The sequence below is a fragment of the Lynx rufus genome, unplaced genomic scaffold (genome assembly GCF_022079265.1).
Source record: "Lynx rufus isolate CCGP_SWC_20201006 ecotype Redwood Valley unplaced genomic scaffold, mLynRuf1.p SCAF_13, whole genome shotgun sequence".
NCBI lineage: Eukaryota > Metazoa > Chordata > Mammalia > Carnivora > Felidae > Lynx > Lynx rufus.
The window spans coordinates 27,097,990-27,125,276 of record NW_025814827.1 but is presented as its reverse complement, the minus strand read 5'-3'; the positions used below and the strand labels follow the sequence as shown (position 1 = coordinate 27,125,276).

Genomic DNA, 27,287 nt, shown 5'->3' with positions numbered 1-27,287 from the left:
ACAGATTAATAAAGGACATAAGAGGAGAGCTAAAATAAAGAATAATAATTTCTTTAAAAAAATAATTTTATTTTTTAAATTTTTTAATGATTATTTATTTTTGAGAGAGAGACAGAGAGCCAGCATGGGAGAGGGGCATAGAGAGAGGGAGACAGACAATCCAAAGCAGACTCCAGGCTCTGAGCTGTCAGCACAGAGCCTGATGCCGGGCTCGAACTCACAAACTGCGAGATCATGACCTGAGATGAAGTCAGACACTTAACTGACTGAGCCACCAAGGCGCCCCCACCTTTCATTTTATTAGCTAAAATGCTGTACACATTTTTTAAATGTAGAATAGGATACTACTTTTTTCCTTTCAGAAAACGTCTGAATTGCTAATGTCCATCTATCAAATCAATGCCACTCCAACAAGAATCTCCATACAAGACCTCAAAGTTGCTGCAAGCCTTGCTCACATGTGACCTCAAAAAGAAATGTGCCTGCTACACATATGCTAAAGAAAAGTCAAATCAATATTGGTCACATTTTCAGTAATGTCATTTGTGTACTACACTTTGTTCTTTTCGTGTCTCAGTTCTACTTTGAAAAATGTCATTTATCTCATTTGGCACTGTTTTTTTTCACTGAAACTACAACAGATATGACCTATTCCTGCCGCCACTGCTCCTCATTTGATGTATTCACTAAGGCCCTAACATGTCCATTCTTTTGCAGTCTATGGGGTTCATGGCCAGATGTTTTTGACTCATCCTGATAGATCCTCTTACTCCTACAAACACTACCAACACAGGAAAACAACATTACAATTCTGTTTTCTGTTCATGGTAACTGTTTTAATAGTTACCTCATTTTTAACATTTTTACAATTAAAAAACATTAAGTTTCTCTTATTTGAATATACATGAAAGCCAAAAAAAGGATAATCAACAAAAGGAGTCAAAAGAACATCTTTGACAGATTCACACTGCATGTTCCTTGAAGGCAAGGATACTATCTTTCACTGTTTGTATGTCTAATTCTAATGACAAGCAGACTGCCAAAAACATACTATTTGTAGACTGATTGACTGAATAAGTAACTGAATAAATGAATGAAGATCTGCTCAGAATACTTAACTCACTCATAAACATTTAATAAACTCTTCCTATATATACCAAGGCAATGAAAAATGTTAGAATGAAACGATGTAGTTCCTGCATCAAAAGCCTCTATCTAAGAGGGAAGAAAACCTATGAACAGGGGCACCTGGGTAGCTCAGTCAGTTGAGTGTCTGAATTCGGCTCAGGTCATGGTCTCACAGTTCGTGGGTTTCAGCCCCGCATCAGCTGTCTGTGATGACAGCTCAGAGCCTGGAGCCTGCTTCGGATTCTGTGTCTCCCTCTCTCTCTGCCCCTCCCCTGTTCACACTCTCTCTCTCTCAAAAAATAAACATTAAAAAAAAAAAACAACCTATGAACAGATTACTACAACAGAGTCAGGTACTCAGAACACAGATGATATCCACGTGATCCTAAGTGATCACCACCACTTTATGAGAAGAGCTGAAGGCTACTTTTGTGGGAGAACACTAAACTTATCCCCTTCGTGATCTCAAAAAAAGTAAATGTATATTCCAAATACTCTTAACTTTCTGTCAACTCTCAAGAACTGAATGTACCACTTTTAGTTTCCTTTCATCACTACAGGCCACCCATATAGCTTACTATTGTGATCAGAGAGTCTCTGGGATACCATGCAACAGCAGAAAAATACTGGCAGGAAATCTGTTACGCTGTTCCACTCACACTATTTCTCCCAGCAGCAAAAGTCCCCTTTTCAAGTAGTAAAACCACCTAATCTTCTACAGACCTAACGAACATATCAAGATTGTACATAGTGCCCATCACAGCCAAGAACAGTTTATAAAAGAGCTAGAAGGGCCACCAGAATGTACCCGTCTAAGGAACTCCAGGCAGTGGGTTCTCTGCTATCAGCTAAGTTTCCTGTATTGTACAGGAAACAATGTGCAGAATGGGTCTCATCGATGGACTCCCACATCATTTGGATGTCAGCATTTTTGGGGTCATGGTGGCAATGCACTGCACTCCACTATAAACAAGGAAATAAGTATACCCTTCATTAGTACTTTCCACAGAAAAAAATCTTTTTAAACGCAAGCAATGATGATATACTAACCTTTTAAAAATCAGGTAATAAAGCAAGCCCTCTCTTTCTCCACAGAAGACAATGACAGGCTCTACTCTAAATCTTGTTATTTAGAAGTAATTTGCACTGCTCCTTGTCAGAGGAGAGCAGCATAATTTATTTCAAGTGGAATTAGACCTGTCATACTATCCAGGAACAGACTTCTGGACAGGTAAGGTCTAAACACAGTGTTTAAAGGTTTAAAATCAGTTTTTCCTCTGTAATCAATATTATCATATCTGCAGTCATTAGTATACTTACCACACTGACTGAATTTCTCTTTTAGTTTCTGCCAAGTCAAGTCAAAAGGCAGCTAGAATGAAAAAAGGTATTAGTAACAGATATACAAAGAAAAAAATAATTTTAAGTATCCTTTACGTTTAGTTGCTTACATTTCTGACAAATATCTGGTTGCCTTTGGAGCCTATTCTGTCTCTCATTCCGCTTCCCATTGGACCGGATAGAAATCCTCGATCCATATCGATGCTCCTTTCCAGTATAGCTCCTATACCTGGTCCCATCCTATCAAAGCTGGAGCTCATCCGGTCTAGTCCCATCCCCATTCCTCCAGTCACACTGTTCATGCCACCCATGCCACCACCTGGATTTCAAGAACGGAAAGGGGGGGTTGGGGAATTTTGGTGTTTTTTTTAAAAACGGAAGAAAAAGGAGAAAGAAGAGGAAGAAGGAAAGAGGAGGGACAGAATCATTTTTGAGAAAGAAAGGGAGAAAAAAATTAATTCATTTATATAAGTAGATAATACATAAACATAAAATTATTTTCATACACACAAAATAACAATCTTCCAAGAAATAGAATAAATTTGATCTACATTCAGTTAGTTGAATGTTAGTGGCTAACTGAATCTGTTAATTCTAGCCACTATGTTAATACATCACACATATATACTTCTAAAAAATTCTATTCCAATCATAAAATAACATCATTTAAGTTATGTAAATTATCTACCTGTTTTATCCATTAACATTATAGTTTTTATCATGTTTATTTTTTAATACCATGTGTAATAACTGCTAAAACAAAAAAATATATTACAACTCCCAACACATTAACTGTTGCTCTTATCATACTCTCCTACATAATATTTTCACTTCAGTATCTTCAGTATTTTCACATGCAATTTCTCTTTTCATATCAATTCAATTTTCAATAACCACAGAAAACTTAACTTTTAATTTCAATATTACATAGAACTTAAGGAGATAGAAAAACATGGAATCACACCCCTCTAGCCAGAGCTTGAGAATTTAACTCAAAGCTCATACCAAATTTATTCTTATGCACTGAGTCCCCTTTAATTATTCCAATCCTATACATTCCCAAAACTTTTTCTTTTCTCTTGTACCTAATATCCTCATATGGAGAAATTTCAAAAATTAACCACCCTCACACTGGCTTTCTATGAATAACAAATCTAAAGTTAGGGAAACAGAAGTACAAACACTGAGGTGAAAAAGGAAAGTAGGGAAGTTATGATTACTGGGAAAATGGCCAAGGATGAAAAAAATGATGAAAAGGAATGAGAAGCAAGGTAAAATGGAAGTAAATATCTTCAGCTGACAGGATTTCTGAATTTGCCCTTAGAAAACTTTTAGTAGGCTGTATTTCCTATTTGTGAGGTTTCAATCAATTAAAGGAGTCAATAAAGTATGGAGAGCTCACAGAGACATGGCTCAGTAAGCAACAGAGATCAAAAACTGAGCCATGTTTTAAGATTTAACATAAGGCCTAAAATGTGGTAGAGGAAACAGGTGGAAGAAATGTGGCATTCCCCAACTACTCTTGATTCTATCACAGGAAAGGTTTAAGAGGAAAGGAAATAAGCATCTCTTTCCACCTTAGCTCTCAACCTCAGGAAGTCTCTAGAGGTGCTGTAACAGGGGCAAAAGACACAAGATGTTCACACATGAAATAAGCTAGTCACCAATAGCAGTTGTAGACAATAGGCAAGGAAACAAAGTTGGTGCTAAAGCAAAAGTTCCTCCTGACACATGATCAAGGAAATCCCCAGATTCCTCAGTTGGAACGGAGCTTCTTGGATTAGCTGACAGTTAACACATACTCTGTTGTTAGTTCAGAAATGTCAAAGAGGTAAAATTCAAAGTTAGTTTAGAAATTTCAAACAGTGATCAAACAGAAAAGCTCAGTAACTCTCAAAGTTTCTCTAAATTATGACAAGACATATTAACACATAAGAACAAAATATTACTATACTATAATAACTACTCTTGCAAAGTCTTTTGCAAGCACTCAAATACTACTGAATAAATTCTAGTAAAATTTAAACCTACTTATTCCAGATCCTACTGGACCCATGTTAGAAGCTCCTATTCTTCCTGCAATCATTGCACTGCCTAAACAAGGATGGAAAGATACTAATTAATTGGAAGAATCATATTTTAAAATTCCCAAGGTACTATGCTCTCAGCTGTACAGTAACCAAAAAGTGTACGTCTTCTAAAAATAGGTTCAAATATGCAATTTACTGAAAAAGAGAGCTAGTACATTAAAATTCCTAAAATGGTTTTCATCAATAAATTACATGAAACATTATCAATGTCCAATTTTTCACAAAAAAAGGAAACAGACTTTGAAAAACATAATCTGCAAAAAGGAAAAGGAGAAATATGCAGCCAGCCCTACCAAGTCTACCAAAGGAATCTCCAAAGCCTCGATTTAATCCAATATCACCACGTCCAAAATCTCTCTCCATGCTACTAGTCATCGCACCACGGTACAGCTCTGAAAAGATTATGCAACAAATTAACCCTTTTTCAAGTGTATCAGTACATGGTAATCCATTTAGGAACATAATGAAAGTAAACTGAAAAGATGACAAAAGTCACAAATACCAAAAACTCTGTGATTTACCAACTTACCTCACATGCCATATGATATCCCCCGTCCTGTTATGCCTGTCTCTACCCATGCCCCATATGCCCTCTGGAGACCTCTACAGTGCCCATTCCTACATTTACCTACCTCCCATTCGGCCAACTCCTCCAAATCCTCCCATGCTATTCATTGCTTCCAGACCACCAAACCCAATTCCTATGGAATAAAGATTAATTTTGAGATTTGACTATTAGCTATATAGCTGAAAGGTACATGTTGTAAATGTTATGTCTCACCAGTAAGCTCTTCATCCACTCTACCATGTGCAGGGGCTTAACACATCATTTCCCATCTCTTAAGTATGTACTAGGCTCAGTTTCTGCTAGCAGCCTTTAGGTATGAGCCAACAATAAACTATGACTTTTTTTTTCCCTTAGAATTCTCAACACAGCTTCCAATTTACTAAACATGGTACTGGGTACATACAAAAAACAAATGCTTATACATACCTCCTCCAATTCTATTCATTCCTCCAAAACCTGGACCATCCATTCCCATACCTCAAATAAAATACATAGTATGTACGTTCAGTCAATCTTATTTTTAGGACTAAAGAATGACATAACACAATATAGCAAAAGATACCATTGGTCTAGTCATGACGGAATGCTAGAGAAGCAGTGGGGCACATGTGTGAGGCTTTAAAGTGCTATGTACAGCAGCTGTCTAATCATGAGTCTTCAAAAAGGCCTCTATGAATCTTTATTAAATAAGAAAACAAAATTCACTGGTCACACATTCAAGCAGAGAATATCTAGGACTAGGTAACTGTTCATTTTTTTTTCAACACACACACACACACACACACACACACACACACACACACACACAAGTATCACCACAGCAGATTTAGAGATCGAGTCAGAAAGTAAGGACTCCTTTCAACATGGCAGCTAAGGGAGCAGTAAAAATAACAAAGAATAAAAAAGCCTTTGTTTAGGAAGGTAGAGGGCCTAAGAATAAAAGTTTCTATTTCATTCAGACCAATTACCATAGCTACACTGATTTTTTAAAGTTTAGCTATAGCATCTCAGCAAAAAACAGGAATCTGAGAGCATTTAGTACTCTATCAATTAAGACACAGTTCTCAAAGTATGGTCTGGGGTCCAATAAGTCAAAACTATTTTGTTCATCAAGTAATATTAAGATATTGACTGTTTACTCTCATTCTGTCATGAATATAAGGTGTGATTTTCCAGAAACTACATGATGTATGCAATATAACAAACGAAATGCAGAAGCAGATATAACAGCATGACTGTCTTGCCTTAAACCAAACATTAAAGGGATATCCAAAAAGATAAAACGATGCCACTCTGTTTACTAATATTTTGTAACAGAAAATAAAACATTTTCTTAAAAATTATATTTATGTTAATACAAGTCGATAACTGTTATTTTAAATAAATCTGTAAATATTTTTGAATTTCTAAGTTTTATTTCCTAACACAGTAAATACTGACAAACATAACCATGTCAACAAAAGCACTTTGGGACCGCCACCAAATTGGAAGAGAATAAAATGGTTCTGAAACCACAAGGTTTAAAAACTAATCTTCAGAGACAAACTGTAAATTAGTCCATGTAAAGAGCCAAACAGCTCTCTGAAAAGCTACCTTCCCAGCTATAAATACAAATTTAACTTGCTTTTGATAGGGTAGCATTTCAGCCATTCCACAAATACTGTATATCCATGATACACGAGACACTATGTTAAACATTCTCCTCCTGCCTCAAAGACATTTTAAAATCCAAAGTGCTAAACGGCTAGCTACAACACAGCTGGCCTCAGAGGAACCCTCCTGACCTTTGCTCACTCTATTTCATGTTCTCTGGTCTCAAGGTTTCATTCTTTTTTTAGGCTAAATGACATCCTAAATATTCAACTATAAAACAGAATCCTTTAAACACTACTACAAACTAGTAAATGTAAGCTTTATAAATTTAGCAACGTATCATTAAAAAGAAATAAGAAAGTGAGAATACTCACCACTTGGGCCTAAATTTCCCATTACACCACCTATATTCAACTGGCTGGCACTAATAGGCTGTCCACCTGGACCAAGTCCCATTCCAATGCCTCCAAGACCACCTAAAACACAAATGAAAATGATATTACCAGCCCATATATGATTAACTAACTGGCACTAAGTAAATTCTTTAAGCTACATGCCTGTCGTAATATTGCCAAAATTTTGCCAATTTGCAAATAAGAGCACTGGTTCTTGTTTTCATCAGAATGCAGCACAGTGAAGAAGCCTCACTATAACACCATTTATTAATGAGAAGTATTTTATGAAGCAGACCTACCTTCTATCCTAGTTTCAAGGCATTCTAAAAAGGACTAATCAAATACCAAGAGGATTTTGAATAGTATTATATACCTTATAAATGGTATACATATCTGAAAATGAGAATCTTGCTCGAGTTTGTAAAACCACTTAAAATAGAATTACGTTTAAGATGGTTCAAATCCAACTCAAAAGTCAACAACAATGAAAACAAAATATTGAATAAAACAAATGTTACATTACCTGGTTTTGTCCATGACATATTTATTTACTTATATGGCACCTTAAGTGTTTTCACATCTATTTTCCACACAGGAGGAAATTTCTGAGACCTTAAGTTACTTGTATAATGCCATTTAGCTATGTGATTAAGGTAGGACTACAATTTAAGTTTTCGGTCTCTAAATCCAGTATTCCTTTTACTACCTCTCTTAAAATAAACTAATTAAATTTGTTGAAAATAGACTTTAAGAAGTTAATTTGATGACCTTAAAGACTTAACAGTTGAGTGGGAACTATTTTATTTTACTATATTAAATCTGAGTATGTTCTTGCTAGCCAATGTAGCAATTACGAGGTAGGGGCTGAGAAAACCATACTATATATATATATATATGTATATATATATGTATACACACACACACACACAAATGTGTGTGTGTGCTTTAAGATAAAATACAGAAGCATGCTGTGTAATTGAAAAGATCAATGCCATCTGGTAAAAGATAACAGCTCAGTACCTAAAAATGGTCTAACTGAAAGCAACAGCATACTTGACTATCAACAATACTCTCATGTCTATACCTAGGGCTCATATTTTCATCTCTGAAATCATTCTTCACTCAAAGGAACCAGGACTCTTTGAGACTAGGCCAATCTCATATCTCTATGACAAAAAAAAAAAATCTTCACAGATCTGAGAAATCATGCTTTCACCAAAAGTAAGAGTATAGGCATCATTGGCAGTAAGGAGGCTCCCATTTGACAAGTTACAATAATCTGAACAAAAGAAGGGAGGAAGGGAAAAATAGGGACATTAATAATGATTAACTCGAATAACAAACTAATTCTGTCAAAGTGTATGAGTTCATATTATATCTCAATAAAGAATATATAAAAATGTGAATCTCAAAAAGAAGAGATATAGAGTAAGTCTGAATACAACAGAGAATATTTTTTATCTAAATAACTGGAAGAGTATTAATAGTGGAAAAGTAAACTGGAAGCCCCAGCAGAAAGCCAGGCAGAATCTCGAAAGATGACACTCTAAGTGATAAGGTAAACTTGGCTGAGGCAGGAAAAAACTGCCCAATAAAGAGAGAAAGGGAAATACTCAAAGACACATGAACTGAGAGTTTTCCAGAGTTCACTTAAAAAGAAATTGAATTCTTCGATTGTGAAAACCCAATAAAAAGTAATTCATACCAACACTGCAGAAAACTGCATACCAAAGACAAATATCTTAAAATCAGCAACATGAAGAACACAGCTAACCTGTAAAGAAAGGACATTTTAACTGGTAGCTGACTTAATAGCAACAATGGAAGCCAGAAGACTGTGGGGTTTTTCAAAGTGCTGAGAGAAAATAACTATCAATCTTAAACTGTATAACCAGTAAAACTACCTTTGAAGACATTTATGACTATCCAAAATTGAGACAATTTACTAACAACAGATCCTCACTGAAAGAGCTTTTAAAATATATGCTTTGAGAAAAAATTAGCGCCAGGGTCTGTGAGAGTAGAGAAAGGTAAGCCAAGAAAATGGTAAATAGTAGTAATGCCTAATTTGTGGGCATAAAAAAAAGCAATACAGAACTAAGACAATGAGCAATAACGGCATGTAATTCAATAGAAAAAGTGATTAGAATTAAAGCATTCAAAGGTCACTCTATTACTGAGTAAAACTAATTATATTAACTTCAGACTTCACAGATATATTACAAATCCTGGCTAACCACTAAATGAGAAAGCAAGATAGGAGGAAAATATCTGTAAAAAGCACAAAAATAGAACGTAAAATAATGGGAATTAACCCACATAAATAATAAATGTGAATAAGCAAAACAAAGCTGTTATAACTATATCAATATTAGATAAGAGTTACTAAAGATAAAATCACTCTTAGTGATAAAATTTTGATTCATTTGGAAAATATATCAGTTCTAAACTTAGATGTACTTACTAAGTTAGTGTCAAAATATTTAAAGTAAAAACCAAAAAAAAAGAAACCAAAAAACAAACAATAAAAAGAAAATCCAACATTCTAGTGGGAAATTTTACCATATACATCTCTCAGTAATTGACAGCCCAAGCACACATGATGATTAGTAGTGATGTAAATGTAGACAATGTAAATGGATTAACAAAGTTGATTTAATGGACATATATAGAACACTGCACTCACCAAGCACACCTAGAATATATATTAAAAAAGTGCCTGATATTAGACCATAATACAAAGTCCAAATTATTCCAAAAATCACAATCGTATCTTCTCTGGCCACAATAAGTTAAAAATTAACAATGAAAAGCCCCATACATTTAGAAATTCAAAACTGCATGGCTTAAGAAGTCATAGTAGTAATTTAATAAAAATGAAATCACAATAAAAATACTCCATAGCAAAACTTGTGTGCAACGGCTAAATTTATAGTTATAACTACTTTTATTAGGAAAGAGAGCCTACAAAACTAGTGAAGTAAACAGTCAACTTAAGGAATTTGGACAAAAATAAGAAACTAAACCCCCAAAAATAGAGAGAAGAAAATATTAAAGAGCAGAAATTAAGATGAAACTGAAAGCACAAATAAAACTGAAAAATCTCTAAGCAAAACTGACCAAGAAAAAGAGAAATTACAAACCTTCAGAATTTATCAGAAGAAAGAACTATAGATGTAGAGGAAATTTAAGAGGGTATTTTATGCCAATAAATCTGAAAATGAACAAAAATAGTAAAAATCTTAGAAAAACAGAAATTACTGGGGAGCCTGGATGGCTCAAGTCGGTTAAACACCCGACTCTTGATTTCAACTCAGGTCATGATCTCAAGGTCGGGAGCTTGAGCCCCTTGTGTGGGGCTCAGTGCTGAGCCTAGAGCCTGCTTAAGATTCTTTCCCTCTTTCTCTGCCCCCCCCCACTCAAAAAAAAATTAAAAAATTAAGGAACTAGAGCTACATCAATATAAATGCATCTCAAAAACAGTATTAAACCAAAAACAGCAAGCTGCAGAATATATACAATAGGATGTCACTCACCCCAAATTTTAAATCCAGCAAAACCATTAACTATAATGTTTGTGTATGTATAAATGTGTATCCAAATGACTAAAACTTAAACAATAAACACTATATTCGTAAATTGTTTCCTCTTGGTATGGTATCTGGTGGTCAGGAGAGAGGGGGAGTCTCAACCTTATCTGTAAAATTTTATTTTAAAGGAAAATCATCTATAACAAATATGGCCTACGATAGCTACATGATTAATTTTATTTTTGTCTGTATATTTAAAATATTTTATCATTAAAAAAACTTAATAAAAATCAGAGAAGGTACAGTAAAAGAGTAAGAAGAGCTAGTTTTTGAGTGTTTACATTATTCCAAAACTGTTCTAAGTGCTATACATATATTAACTCATGCAACACTCATGCCAACCCCATGATATAGGCGCTATCATCCTCATTTTGCAGATGTAACACTGAGACAAAGATGTTAAGTACATTATGTTTTATAACCATTTGGAAAATAATTCGATAATACTGATCAATATGCACACCTGAGAACTTGTAAATATACTTGAAAGAAATAACCAAAAACATACCAAATATTTGTATACAGAAAGACATGAATTACTCTGTTGGCAATTAAAGAAAAAAAAGTTAAAACAAATAAATATACCTAACATTACAGTGAAATACTTAGGGAGCATCCATACAATGGACTATTACACACCCAATAAAAATATGCGAAAAGAATTTTCCAACATGGAATACTTCAGATTAATGTTAAAAAAAAATTATTTATATGGTAGTACTCAACTATGTAAAAAAAAACCCTAAAAAGACCATAAAAAATACAGAAAAATATTAAAATGGAGACTACATGTGGTAAAATTAAAAGGACTTCTTTTTCCCTTCATGTATATGAACTTAACAATTTTTTTAGTATGTATTGCTTTTATAAGGAAAAACTACCAAAAAGAAAAAAAAAAAGGTACATGTTTATCTTCTCAGTCTTCCTCAGCAATCATGACAAACTATCTCTATAATGCCAAACTAATCCTAAACTGTGGGCAATTTGGGATATAGGTGCAAAAATAAGGAGTTTTGCTTAGCATGTAATAAAATTGAAAAAATATATAGCCTGCTCTGCTTCTAATAATAACTTTTACTTACGTGGTAACTGTGGTGTTTTACTATCATGTGAGCGGTAGTCTTCATGAGGGACAGACTTGTCATCCTAATTGCAAAAAAAGTTTATTGTGTGGTTAATTCATAACTAAACAGATCTGCAATGCAGAGGAGAGCAGATACAAGTTTGAAGAGGTGGGAGGTTGAAGTGATATGGAGGAACTCACCATTTTCACATGCATAGGTCTATCAAACAAAAACTGCCCATTGAACATAGCTGTTGGTTTGGTCAAGGAAAACCAGTTGACTATAAAATTATACTTGAACACATATTTTTAATAATCTTAAGAGTCAGACTACCTCTAATAATTTAATCAACATCTTTACTATTTTACTTATTTTAGTCTCTTCCATATACTCAAAGAAAATTCTTGAAGTCTTTGCTTTATACTTTTACTTTATGAATAAAATATAATCTTGTAAGTCAACCACTGGGGGAAAACTTCATTTAAAGCAACTGCATTAATGCACAATGGATTACATTAACTGTCGACAGCGGATATACATACAGTTCATTGTGTCAGGAAGAGAAAGTAGAAGAGTTCATACCAGGCTTACATAATAAGGCTAATTCAAGTTTTAAGAGTGACTTTAGTACTTGGACATAGTAAAGGTTTTATGTGCTGGAGACTAAAGTCTAATACACATTTCCAAGCCAGGCAACTTTAAATTCCATGACCCCCACAAAATGGTATCAAGCTCTTCAACCGTATTAGATAGCGCTAAAGTGTAAATCAGGATACAAATTGCTTGAACTGCTTCAATTGCTTGTTCAAAAGTGACTGTGCCCATTCCTCTGCTCTTGCCATCTTTGTCTTCTTTAATATCTGCCCGTTTTACAGTTCCAGCTATGCTGAACACCTCCTTTAGCTTCTTCCAACCAACTTTGAAGTCAAGCTTAACATAAAATTACATAAAGTTACATACCTAATAAACCCCTCTCCCCATTTATAAATAATACAAACAAATCTTTTCTCAACTCTAAAAGCTATAAAGAACTATACTTCTTGGTAGATGGTACATCAACAACAGTATTCAAATAAAAACATCTTAAGTTGTTTAAAATCAATCAAGCTTCACCCAACGTTGTTCCTTATCCTTAATTTTTTTTTAAAATTTCCAAAACAGCCTCTTATCTGCTCATCCTGTTTTGTACATGTGAAACTTGCTCATCTATTTTTACTGAGAGAAATTCAGATTTTTGAAAGTACTGTTGATATCACTGACTTTCAAAAGCTTAGAACAAATGACAAACCAACTACAATGTGCACATTCACAAATATCAAATATCAAAGCTAAAGAAAGAAATCCATTTACCAATATGAACAAAAGTCCCATATAATGAAAGTAAACATGTTCAAGAACTGCATAGGTATTTGTAAATTCCACAGTTCACTTTTAAAGAATACTAAATACTCATATTTACACTTTAACCTTATATATATGTGTATATATATATATATATAGACTTAAACTGGGTTTGAGTTCCAATAATTACTGTTTCACTTACTTTCATTAAAAATCAGCAAAATGTTCTCTAAACCTACAACCCATTCATCTAATTTAATAACCTCATGATTAGAACTGAATATCTGAATGACAAAATTTTAGACTAAAGCTTAAACTTACATTAGCAACAAAAATTGTGGAACCAAGTCTACCAGCCTGCAAATTACTGATAACCTCAGGAGGAATGTTTGGATTATTGAGAATGGAAGGTGGTAAATTCATCAACCCCGATCCCATATCGGGTACATGTCCTCCTGGAAATGATCCTCCTGTTCGTTGCAATGCCCTACGAGCATTTTCTCCATCAGGATCCTATAACACACATTGAATGTTAAATACCACTAGATACATCAGTAAATCTGTATCATTAAAATAACAACTTCAAATTCTACAGTAGCTATCCCAACTGGCTCAAATTTTTGGCCCTCTTGAAGAGTGAGCTTTTTTCTTATCCAGAGAATTCAGTCCCATAAAAACCTGTGGACAGACAAAATATTTCAGTCTCCAGGGGTGTCAATTAAATACCCGTTTCCAATCACTAAAGTCACTTAAGAACTTGAAATTAGTTTAATTCTGCCCTTATACTAGGGTTCAAATACATGACACATACGCATAAATATATATAACTCAAAGAGGAACAAAATACTGTACTTACTGTGACTCTTTTCTTGCTAAAATGCAGTAATGGTGAATTCTCACCACTGGATGCCCAAGGCAATGCCAAATCAGACTAATTCAAAGCTTTTCAACAGTGGAACAGACTGTTACAAAACCCAGGAATATTGGGGTAAAGGGGAACTGTGTAAGTTTCATTCCTAAACAAAATACAATTACCCACTTTCCAACCTTTTTCCTTTCTCAACAATGATTGTGATCTGACAATGGATTATGATCTGAGATGAAGGGGGGGGGATAAAGAAAGGCTAAGTGTCCAAGCAAATGATATTAAAAACTGCTTTAAGTTCATTACTGTATAAGAGAAATATTCTACCTTTAAACAAAACAAAAATAGTGAGTTTAAATGTACTTCTCACTTATCTCACCAGGTGGAATGCAAAACACACACAAAAAACACATAAACACACTGATAGACTATTATCTGCAATACCAAATGACAATGATAAATGTAACCATCAACTCTATATTGCTAGTCTCAGTCTGGGAATATTAATAAAAAGAAAGTTGGATGACCTTAATAAATTCTCTAGGAAGGCTGGGAGAATAGAAGGTGAAAAACTAAATGCAGGGGCACCTGGGTGGCTCAGTCGGTTAAGCGGCCGACTTTGGCTCAGGTCATGATCTCACAGTCCGTGAGTTTGAGCCCCGCGTCAGGCTCTGTGCTGACAGCTCAGAGCCTGGAGCCTGTTTCAGATTCTGTGTCTCCCTCTCTCTGACCCTCCCCTGTTCATGCTCTGTCTCTCCCTGTCTCAAAAATAAATACAATGTTAAAAAAAAAATTTTTTTTTTAAACTGAATGCAATTAATAAAGGTATACTAGCTTCCAAAGTATTTTTTCACCATGAAGAAATAAAGAGAAATACAGAAATAAAGAAATAAATGTTTTGAAAAATGCTGCAAAATTTTTAAGTTAGTAAATAATAAATGTTTCAGGTCTAACTAAAGCTTCAAAAACTTGCACAAATCGAAAATTTATGATAGTGGTTACCTATGGAGAGAAGGAGGGATAGGGGTAGGGGAGGTGCTTCATAAACTATTGAGATACACTGTTGTCCTTAACATCTTAGTATGTTTTGATTTGTCTTTTTATATTTTTGACATATATATAAACATATATACACACAAAAATACATACACACATATGCATAATAAAACGTAAAACATATATAAATACAATTCATCTAAAACAAAGTAGCCACTATATAACATGGTTTTTATTCCTCTTTTCCCCTTGGAGGACAGCCTGCCAGTCACTACCTGTTATTGCTATTAGAGGGCCTATTAAATTTTATAACTGCTCCTAACACCATTTAATATAATGAAAAAATAAAATTCTAATATCTGGTAGGGAATATTGGAAATATATTTTTTCTTAGACTCTCACTAGTAGTTTTAGCACTGAGCCCAGTCATCCATTTGTAAATCAGAAATTCCCAGGAAAGGGACCTTTAGTAATAATAATCCATAAAGTTAACTGAATAAAGAATACTTCATCATTTAGCTAGGCCAAACTCAGTTATTTTTCCCTCTTAAAAAAATTTAAAAATGGAAGTATCCTACATCAATTTGGATCACATAACTCTATTCTAGGGTCTCTAAAATATTACTGAGGATACAGGAAGTGCTAAAACTTAAAAGAACACAAACAACATAGGTTTGTCCTTTAGCATAAAAACCACCATGTACATGGCTGGCACAGAGTACAACAGTCTAAACTTTCTCTACTTCCCAGTCAAAATAGGAAGGAAGGAAGGAAGGAAGGAAGGAAGGAAGGAAGGAAGGAAGGAAGGAGAGGAAAGGGAAAGGGAAAAGGAAAGGGAAGAGAGAGGGAGAGAGGGAGGGAGGGAGAGAGGGAGAGAGGGAGGGAGGGAGGGAGGGAGGGAGGGAGAGAGGGAGGGAGGGAGGGAGGAAGGAAGGAAGGAAGGAAGGAAGGAAGGAAGGAAGGAAGAAGGACGGACAGACAAACCCCCCAGGCTCAAACAGAATTAGAGGAGTTCAGAAGCTGACTCCAATAAAGGGATTTGGAATACTTGTATTTGTTGGTAGCATGGGCTTTAATTTTAAGCTATTATCACCTCATAGTCAGAATCAAGAGACCAACAACCAGGAATATTCCCACCTTGGACTGGAATAACAACAAGCAATTATTATTACAGCTAACATTTCTTATGTAGTTATATAATATTTTGAGCACTGTGCTAAGTGCTTTATATAATAACATCACAATTATAGTTAGTAGCTAACATTTATTAAATGTTTTACATATATTAACTGAAACCTTGTAAAACTATCAGATAGCTTCTAATATCATTCTCACTTTAGTGATAAAGAAACAAAGAAATAGAGAGTGATTAAAGTTAGGTAATTTTTTAAGTAATTAAAGGTAAGTAATTTGCCCTGAATCACCCAGATTATCTGATGCCAGAGCTTGAATTCTCTACCATGTTATCTCATTTAATACTCATAAAAACTCTGTTAGGTAAGTACTACCATTTGTACTATTATAATTACTGAGGTTTAGAGAATAAGTAACCTGCCTAGTCACAGAGCTAGAAAGTGAGCTGGGACTCCTATCATTACTCAACCAAATTAAACTGTGACTGACAGTAATGCTTTACTACCAGAGACTTGCAACCTTGCTGGTAGGGTCCTAAAGTACATCCTCAATCATTTGTAACACAGACTTTAGCAAGAATATATACGTAACTGGTCCATGATCAAACAATTCAGGTAAGATTAACAATATGAACTAAAGGAAGAAATGAAAATGACTGCTATTCAAGCTAATCATTACCAAGGTCAATTACACTTAAGTGTACATAGTTTTTTAAGTATCTTCTGATTATTCTTTTGTCAATGTATTATACTACTGTTCCATACAAAGGGAACATACCCACTTTAGGGGTTTCCAAGTTCCAGTTACAAATTTCACTAACAGATTCACAAGTTTTCTCAAATTTTAATCTGGCATAGTTTCAGGGTAATTTTAACTAAAAGTGAGTATCAATTTTATTCAAATCCATAAGGTATTTGCATTATTAAGCACCCTTTACTATCAACTACAAGAATATCTAATTCTCAAGTTAAACAACACAATCTAAAAACTGAAAATGTCTATACCAAATAAAGTCAATACATAAACCTTGCCATCTTTAAATATCTGCATTTTTTAAATCATGCACCTCTGCTTATAACAACTTGGAACAAATCAAATATATAGGAAAACTGCTTAAAAGCAAACAGGAAACCATGCACAAGCAAAACTATCTTCAATTATATAATGCTTTAATAAGCATCTAGGCTTTAAAAAAAAAAAGGAGGAGCCAGAGAAATACATCCCCAAGATGAAAATCCAAAGAAAACATGTCTTTATATCCAAAAGTTTAAATTATTCCAAATATAAGAAATCTTACCTCTTTAATATTCAGGGGTCTTCCACTAAGATCATATTTGTTCATAGTTTCTAGCGCTTTCTTTACGAATTCTTCATCTTTGAATTCAACAACACTTAATGGGGGAAAAAATTTATAGGAAATGTTTATATACTAAATTTTCTTTTTCTTAATCAGAAGTTTAAATTTGACTTAAGAAACTTAAAAAAAATTCTTACCCACAACCCTATATCCAGGTAGATTTGTCAATATATGCAAAAGAAGAAAAGTTTTAGATCAGTAGACGAAGTTAATGGTAAACTCTAATATTTAAGTCATGAAAAGCAATTGATAACACAATCACTTTTTATCTTTTACACTTCTAGAACATAACAGCAAGTGACCACAAATCTTCTGTCAATGTTTAAATCGATCTATTTAAAGGCAGTAGCATCTACATTTAACAAGCTTGGAACACATATTTACTTTCAGAGGACTCTTCTTTAGGTTAAGACTAAATAAGGTATTTTCACAAATTCAATCAAAAGTAACTCAGGGAAATTGAAGGTTTCCATAAAACACTTCTTCCATTGTTACGACTATTTTCAAAAGATGTATTATGCACAAATTGTTTTTAATGTATATCTTTCAATTTTATTAAGGTAAAAATAGGAAATAATCTCATTTTTAATTAATTTCTCTATTAGAGAAAACTGGCTGCACACAATTTAACAGCATCCAGTTTAAGTATATAAAATAATCACTTATGCTAAAGAAACAAACCTATACATTTTCAAAATAATTGTCATTACTGTTCGAAGTGCCATTTGAATGTGATGACAAAGTTTTTCTTATGCACCAACTGGTTTTTGCAATATAATTGAACACTGTTAAAGCTTTCCATTGTATTCCTCAGTGTATTGCTTTCTTGTTGCTAAAAATCAAAACCTACTATCAACCAATTCCTTCTATGTCAATTTAATCATCAATGTCATTCATACCAATTGGTCAGAGCACTGCCTCTTATGTAGTCTTGCAGGCTACCAAATTAAGTTCTTCAATATAAATTTCAAACATACATTCTGAATTAACACCTTTAAGCTATGGGCTTGTCAGAGAACTCTTAGGGAATATTATCAATGCAGTAACTTTTGGAATATCCTTGAAGACATCAAAACACAACAAAAAAAATCCTATAGTAAAATCTCTTGGCTAAGAAGAAGCATTACCTTAAAGCATTAGAAAAGTGAATGCCCTTTATGAACATTTACAAACCCATCCCTTCCAGGCAGCTAGTTTGGTTTGAATAAATGTCAGACTTGCTAGTATAAAGCCTCAAATCTTGCATAATAAAGTAAAACAAAATGAAACTTAAGTTTCCAAAAACTGGTACAAATATTATACAAAAAAGTAAACTGCTGAGGAACTTTTAAACCTCAAGCAGATTATGGCCCACAGCACTTACCCTTGATTTTCCTTCCGCATCCTTAAAGAGCTCCACGTATGTAACCTCACCGACTACATAAGACATACAAAAGGAAGATACCAAGAAACAATACATTTAAACACCAATATCTTGCTTTACTGCACACCTGTGCACAACTCTACAGAAAAGCACCTATTATTCACCAACAATCAAAACCAGACCAACATACCTCCTATCAATGGCTATGTAAATTTAACTAATTTTCTGAAATGTACATCATCCACATTCTCTAAAAAAGCTAACAACCATATTAACCTAATTCATACTACAGATCATATTTTGGCCAGCATGATATAGTTGGTGAACAAATGCACATATACATACAAATGGTCCCTTAACCTATCATATTAAAAACATCAACATTAACACTTTTCAAGTAACTTTGGTCGCCTACACACAACAGCTGTTTTAAGGTGACTTTCTACCTGAATGTCTTCAATCATGTTTGCCATCAGTAAACTAAATTTACAAGTCATGCTTCACAGCAAGCCACACACTTTCTAAATAAAGTCAATGAATAAAACCAATCAAATAGTTGTCACCTTACAACAGATACACCAATGCAAGGTTTTTTTTATTTATTAGAAGAGATCAGCCTCAAAGCCAAGTACATAGTTTGCAGGACTGTTGAAACTCAATTTTTCAAGAGATAACAAAACTAACTTTTACAAGATCAAATATTAAAATTATTTTTCCCCAAAACCAACCATATATATAAAATGAAGGTTTTCAAGTTATTCTAAAAACAAAACTGCAACAGCAGTAACGCAATTTTAAAATAGAACTGCAGAGACAGCATCATGGCATTCATGACAATGCAAACAAAATGAACTCCACAGCCAGATTCCAGAATCCACCAAGATAATAACAAAACAGCTTTTGGAAAAAAATAATCAGACCTTATTATTCATACTTTAACACGCTAATGTATTGCTTAACTAATGCAATAGTCCTTTAAAAATCTATAAAAACTTCAACTAGACAAAGCAATCACTTTAACAAAATTCTTGGTGGCATGCATATGCTGGCTCACTACTATACCACTAAAATGGGAAAAAAAAAAACTTCATTTATCCGTATGACTTTGTAATGAAATTGTTGTCAAGTGAGAGAAGAGGAAAAGATTAATTCATGTGTCAAGAAATAAACAAAAATCAATTTTTTGAGTCTGTGTGGCTCAGAGGAATAAAAAAGTTTGCTTAGTTCCTCCCCCTTCTATATGAAGATAAGCCAACAGTGGGTTTATCAGGAATGGTTACCTTTTTCTCTCATTAGATCTTTAATAGCTTGCCATTTCATATCATATGGGATGTTGCTAATGAAAACTCTGTTTCGATTTGGACCCTTCTTTTCTCCAGTGCCTGAATTCTTATCTTTTGAATAAGGATGAAATCTATTGGCCTTCTTATTTCCTGAAGATTTTTCTTTTAATTCAGATTTATCTTCTTTGACTGATTCATCATTTTCCCTATGAATTAAAAACAAAACAAGAAGAAAATCTGTCATGTTTCTAATAATGGAAGCCTACATTACATAAATATTGCATATTTATCACTTCACTTCTCAAAACTCTCCACCAAGTTAGACCTGGAGAGTCAGCTTGCTTGCTTTGAAATTACCCAATGCCATTTCAGAGCAAGAATTTGGGTATATTACCAAACTTCTCATAAAGTTTGCTTAAAAACATAACTAAAATACATAGTTATATTATGGTATCTATACATGCATACACGCCCATATGACTCTCATAATTTTTTCTATTCCCAACTTTGATCAGGATAATTAATTAGTAAGGTATTCTAATATGTTCATACTCAACACTTTCTATGTATTAACCTATAAACTAAGATAGGGTATTTCATAGAATCATATAATTTTTACTAGTAGTTATCACCTACACGATGGGATGGAACGGAGGTAGGAAGCAGTACTTAAAAGACAAAACGAATCAAAATTTTATAAATCAACTTTTTAATGAGACCCTAACTGGAAAAACATTTAATTTGTAAGACTGTAATCACAATGCGACGATCTGATGCTACCCACCAACCATCCATAACATAAAAGTATATACTTAAAGTAAATCCTATAGATAAAAATTTGGGTATATATCTTAAAAATGCAACTTACTTATCAAAAGGAATCTTCTTTCACAGAAGAAATAACAATAGGTTTTAAATCACTAATTATTCTAGTGAATCTAAAACTATTTAATTAATACTTCAATTTAAAGCAATTTTCCACAATCACATACTAATAAAAATCTCTGGAAATGACATTCAGAAATCCAAAATTTTTAAAGCTTCCTGGGTTTTTCCAACAACCAACCAGGTTTCATAATCCAGGCACTCACTTATCTTCTAAGCCAACCAACTGTGGGACTCTATACACTGTAGCGCTCCACACACACGTCTTATTGTAGTCATCTGTTCCATGTGATATTGATATTTTTAGACACTACCTTTCTGAGCAGGTAACAACACAACCACAAATATAGGATGTAAAAAACTCTGTAGGGGCGCCTGGGTGGCGCAGTCGGTTAAGCGTCCGACTTCAGCCAGGTCACGATCTCGCAGTCCGTGAGTTCGAGCCCCACGTCAGGCTCTGGGCTGATGGCTCAGAGCCTGGAGCCTGTTTCCGATTCTGTGTCTCCCTCTCTCTCTGTCCCTCCCCCGTTCATGCTCTGTCTCTCTCTGTCCCAAAAATAAATAAACGTTGAAAAAAAAAAAAAAAAAAAAAACTCTGTAAGAACGAAAACTACCTGCATTGGTATGAGCAGCACCTAGCATGGTGACTGCACACAACATGTTGCTCAATAAATACTAATTTTTGAATGAACAGTCAATTAAGAACCCATGCTCATCTGGGCACAGATGGTGTTGCCGTCTGCCAGAAAAACTGCTAAAATCAAGGAATAGACATTAGAGCCAAACTTGCTTTGCCACCTTTTCAGACCTTGACAGGGACACCTTTACAATCAAACATCTTTCCCTCATCAGAAATGGCACAGCCTAGAGTAAGTCTTCACAACTGTCCCAGCTCCAGCAAGTACCTACCTGTCTGAACAGTGTGCGACTTTTGAAAATGGCAGCAAGCGGCCAAAAGGTACAGAGGCCTTTACTGTGGTTCTAAGTACAGTAGATACAAGAACAAACTCTTCCTTTTAAGCCCCCAGAGAATGTATGTACATAGTAGACTGTATTCTATGAATGTTTGTAAAATAACTGTCTCTGTTTAGGTAAGCAGACATCTATATAGTCTCTAGCTAAGTATGCCTTCTCCTACCTATTTTCTTCCTGAATGAAACCAGCTGTGAAAAATGCACAGAGTTCTGAATTACAATGTTCTTCTATTCTTATATGAATAGAAGATGCTTATATGTAAGCATTTGCTTAAAACAATCTGATAATTCCACTGAAAAGCAATGATATTAATGTAGGATACCCTCTCCAAAATATTTATTCCAAGTATGACCAGAGAGAGCAATTTCTTCAAGTTTTCCTCACTTAGTGGCATATTAAAGATATTACTACACTGCTCATCTATAGTGTATAAATTATCTATGGAAGGCAGACCAGTTTAATGGCTAGAGGTATGGTCTGATTATTGAGAAACAAACAATTTAATATTCAATTCTTAAACTCTTTTTATGTCATAAATACACTATGGAATGGACAGTTAAGATACAGGTGAAAGCTCTTAGGGAAATGATGCTACATAATATCAAATATTGGCACTATATCCAGAATTCCCTGTAATAATGCTCAAACTATTCACTTAAACCACCCCCTTTAATGTACTTGAAATAAAGACTGTGACTATCTTAAGTCACAAAAATGTTATCTACTCTTAAGATGGAATTATGCCCACTGAAGTTATAAATTTCTGAAAAATCAATATTCAACATCAAATAAGAAAACATAATTTTAAAACGTGGTTTTAAAAACATGCTATAGTATGAAATCTGAAATTAAGCCCAGTTCCATTCTTACTCTTAATATAATAAAAAATACTACTCTACTTCAAACACTTCACCTTGCTTCGATGCTTAATATTTTACACAACACTTTATACCCTAATGTAACTTTCAATTTCCATATACTCCAAGATGTTAATCACACAGAAAATAATGAAGAGTTATAACAATACTGCTATTTTTCCTCCTGTTCACTTAAGAAAAGGATAGCTAGTATACCATTTTGGCATAAAGGAAAAGACTAAACCTAGGGAAACATCTTTAATTTCTTGTCAAAAGATGTGAATATGCCCATGAAATTCTCTGTGTATAAGTTTCACAATCATAAAAGTTCACTTCTGCATTTCTTAAACAAGTATTTACTGGGCCTTTATAAACATAAGGCCTTGGGGATACAAAGATGAATAAGACATAGTGGTCTCTATACTCAGTGACTATGGATTAACCTCAGCAAAAGTCATTTCAACCTTGATAAGTGGCACTCTGTTCTCTTCTAAGCAATACATATTTTAAGGCAATATTTGGTAATTTTTATAACCTCTGTGAATTCTTACCCTTAAAAATGTATGGTAGTCAAGGGTTATGTGTTAGATTGTTAACTACTCCAGTTGGTTCACAGGGTCAAAAAAAGGTTGTTGGCTTGATACAGGTAAATGTTCCTAGTTTTTCAGTATGAATGACCGACCCATGCTGGACCATTATATGGTTCTTATGGAACTGACAGTACAAGAAACCCTTGAGAGTAGATTTGCTTCTCTATTCAACTTGGGAAAACAGGAAGGTCTGAGAGATATTAACTATAAACAATATTAAAAGAATCTTCATTTGTATATTCTACTAGCATTTCTTAATTTCTTTACTTAATATTTTCCTTTTCCTCACTTTGAAGTGAAAGAGATTCTTTTCCTACCTCTGTCCTCTTGTCTAGCTAACCCACAATGAGACTTTAAGAGGGATTAGAGACTTTTAGATCTGGGAGGTTTACATGCCAGCTTTATCTGTATGGACACTATTATACTAATCACACCCAAGTATAGTAGGGCTTCTCTCTGTAATTCAAGACTGTGGTTTTTGTTTAGGAGAAAAGGGTGGCAAGCCCACATTTAGAGATAAACAAAAAGCACATATTTTATCATTCCAATGCCTTCTATTAGAATTTATGAGGCCAAATCCCTGAGAGCCCATAGTTTGGCATGCATGGTAGAAAGTGCTCCCTTTCCAGATGCTCAGTTACTGAGGTGCACAATTCTGCACCTAGGAACAAATTCCACCAAGGTCGAATCTCCTACACCTGCACCTCTATTCTGCCTGGAAGATGCAACCTATCCTATTCAAACCCAAGTGAGAGGAAGAGTGTCATAACTGAGCTGGGAGAGCTATCTTATCTGCGACCAATTCCTACATAAACTAGTCCAGGTCTTACCGTACTGCTTCAAACATTCTTATACAAAAGAAAAGAAAAATTCTCTTTTCTATTTTAGTTTGACCATATGTTCACTGCTTTCTACTCTGAGGCATAACTGAGAGAAGGAAAAAGATGTTTTCAGTAAATTATTAACATACTTTCAACTTCAAGTTTAAAGAGCTGGGCACATGCAAAAGAATGCCTGATTCGTATCCTCCTATATAACAAGAACAATGGGGAGCATAACAGTTCCTTATAACTAAAAATTATTATGGATTTGAGTCAACTACATTCTTTCTACACACTGATGACAGGGGCAATCTTAAAAGCGTCAGGCTTTCTTCAATTAAAAAAAATCTTATTTTACCATTTTACCAAAATTAAGAACAAGCCATCACACATGGAGTTCTTAAAAAAAAACCTGCAAGGCTTACAAACATTTGAGAGGGATGTGGGGGACTAAGGAACCATGCACATTTCCCTTTCTGAATAACCTCTTACCAATTCAAGGGTAACACAATGGATTTAGGCTCACAGCACATTATTAAACTTCCTCTGTGGCGTGTATATATATATTCAGAAATTAATACATGTTTAGAAAGCAACAACAAACACTGAACTTATAAAGCTCAGAATGAGGCCGGGAGATCGGGGACTATTCCTTTTAAATACGTTCTCGGTAGTTAAGAGGAAATGTCCGATGATGTCATCCCTAGTTACTCCCTAGTGATGAACACTAACTACTGTACTGGGCTTTAAAAGGGGGACCATTTTCCTCCAGACAGTGGCGGCCGCCGTGCTTTGCTCAAAGGTTCTCCAGCTGGAAGTCTGGGAAGAAGGAGTGACCCGCAGTCTCCGGCTGGAAACAGGGGAGGGGCGTCGGCCCCCCGGCTCGCACCCCGGCTCCCCCGGCCGGGGCGGGAGGGAAGGGCCTGGGAGCGGCCCTACTTGCACCTGCTCCTCCCGCCGCCTACGGCCCGGGAGCAGTTATCCCCCACCGAGGCCCAGGCCGGCTTCGGCCCCCCTCCGAGGCCAACTCCCCGCCCCCCACCTCGTCCCGATCCCCGGAGGAAAAGACAATACATTTTAACGCCATTGGAGCTGCTGCTGTGCTGCGGCGGCTGCTTCTCTGGCTCCGGCGGGTGCGGTTCTCGCCGCGGCTCGCCCGGCTGCTCCACTGGCTGCTGATGCGGACTGTCGTCGCCAGCGGCCCCGAGCACCTCGGGCTTGTCGGCGTCCGCCATCCCGCTGCCGCTGCCTCCGCCTCCGCCACGGCCGCCTGCGCTGAGGGGCTCCGAGCGCTACAATGGCGGCGGCCGGGAAAGCGGTAACGGATCCCGATTTGAAAAGGCCCCGAGCGCTCAGTTGCCCGGATCTCGCGAGAACCGGTCGAGGCTGGGAGACTGGGAGAGGGTGTGAGCCGCGTGTGGGGGGTGGGAGTGGAGGGGTAGGGGGGGGAGGGATGGGGTGGCGGGTCCGGGCCGCCATTGCCGCAGTCAGCCCTGCTTCAGACCAGGGAGGGCCTAACTTGTCCAGAAGCCCCTAGTGGGGCTGTGTTCTGACCACCAGCCCGCCTATCGGTTGGCACCCAATGGGGTCTTCGCTTACAAAAGTCGGATCTGAGTGCTGGAAATCCCTAGAGCTCTGAAACCCAGGCTATTCAGTTCATTCCTTGTAGGGGCAGTTTAAATGAGAGAAGCACACACCACTTTGCATCTTTAAAGACGTCTGCAAATCTTCAGACTCGCCTTAGAAATCCTTTGAATAATGCAAATAAATCACTTGCCACTTAAATGCCTAGGCACCCCGTGGACATTCAATAAATAGTTATTGATGACAGGTTGCAATTCACCAAAATGAATACCTTTGAATTTCTTTGAATTCTGGTCGTTTTTAAGAAAGAGGATTTCCTGTGGAATTCAGCTATCGGCATATAAAAAGAAGACAAGTTTTTTAATTCTCTGCATAGCAACCCCTGAGGAGAATCTATAGTTTTTTGTTTTGTTTTTTTTTCAGAAGAAAGCTTCTACTAGATTGGCTGATCATGGACATTTTGGTTTGGAGTTGTGTTTATGTTGGTGAAAATTATATTTGAAGTAGTTATAGGCTCTCAAATTTAATTACTGTATGGAGTTTTAAAATATAGTCCTAGATTTTTCCCCCTAAATATAAAAAAGTAACCCATTAAACTTAATTCCTAACTCTTGAATACTGTAATAGTATTTCACATTGAAATAACCTTTTTCAGCTGAAAGACCTTCCCAAATGTTTCTTTTCATAAAGAAGCAAGCCTGTATGGTTTACATGCTTTGCAGAATATCACATACACATTAGTGATAAAGTGGTAGCTAGAAACTAATACTCAAGTAATACATAATTTCCTCATCCCCCCTCCCCCCCCCCGTTCTTTGACATTTTAATTATGTAAGTTTCTGCCCTCAACCAAAAAATACCTTGGAACATCTGATCCTATACCAGAAGAGTTGAGCTACTTCATCAAACGTACACACATAAAATCAGAACAGTTTTACTCATGAGGAGCACACTTGGTAAAATACTGCTGTTTAGGGTGCTACTGACATCGTTTAACAAACACAACACACGCTGTTGTAGTTACTGCATGAATTATTTCTCCTTGGTCAATCCCAAAACTTAGCATTTGGAATAGCAGAAAGGCACTGGATTTTGACACAGAAAACCTGGGTTAGGACCTCAGTTCTGCCACTTTCTGCCTATAACTCCTTGGGCAAGTCACTTAACTTCTCAATCTTTCTGTAATAAATAAGGACGATAATACCTACTTTACAGGATTAAGGTGAGAATTAAAAGAAAGCACTTTATGTAGGGCAAAGTACTATATGAATATAAAGTAGTATTATAATTCCCTATCTCTCCAGGCTGAGCAGGGTTTTAGTCAAAGAGAAGTCAGGTGATTTTCCCATAGAACTGAATTATAAGCACTTTCAAAACATCCATTATCCTCTGTTATTCTTTTGCTATAGTTGAATTTAATGATGAAAATTTAATCCTGCTGCCCCTAATACAGTATTTTCTTGCAAA

The 27,287-nt window shown here is 35.4% G+C and overlaps 1 protein-coding gene across 2 annotated transcripts in view; it reads right to left on the bottom strand.

Moving 5' to 3' along the window:
• MYEF2 (myelin expression factor 2) overlaps positions 1-25,471 on the bottom strand; it is a 31,058-nt gene extending 5,587 nt beyond the window's left edge. Inside the window, exons 1-16 of one of the 2 annotated variants that reach the window (XM_047075147.1) lie at positions 25,311-25,471; positions 20,106-20,314; positions 18,826-18,878; positions 17,600-17,607; positions 17,403-17,496; positions 13,432-13,623; positions 12,546-12,699; positions 11,970-12,019; positions 11,788-11,851; positions 7,095-7,196; positions 5,554-5,604; positions 5,192-5,260; positions 4,853-4,951; positions 4,501-4,563; positions 2,580-2,788; positions 2,449-2,500 (exon numbers count right to left, since the gene is read on the bottom strand). In XM_047075147.1, the coding sequence (XP_046931103.1) occupies positions 2,449-2,500; positions 2,580-2,788; positions 4,501-4,563; positions 4,853-4,951; positions 5,192-5,260; positions 5,554-5,604; positions 7,095-7,196; positions 11,788-11,851; positions 11,970-12,019; positions 12,546-12,699; positions 13,432-13,623; positions 17,403-17,496; positions 17,600-17,607; positions 18,826-18,878; positions 20,106-20,314; positions 25,311-25,471 (1,630 nt within the window). The remainder of the gene's footprint in view (positions 1-2,448; positions 2,501-2,579; positions 2,789-4,500; positions 4,564-4,852; positions 4,952-5,191; positions 5,261-5,553; positions 5,605-7,094; positions 7,197-11,787; positions 11,852-11,969; positions 12,020-12,545; positions 12,700-13,431; positions 13,624-17,402; positions 17,497-17,599; positions 17,608-18,825; positions 18,879-20,105; positions 20,315-25,310) is intronic. The other variant, XM_047075148.1, reaches the window with a different exon arrangement.
• Between the last annotated feature and the right edge of the window lie 1,816 nt (positions 25,472-27,287).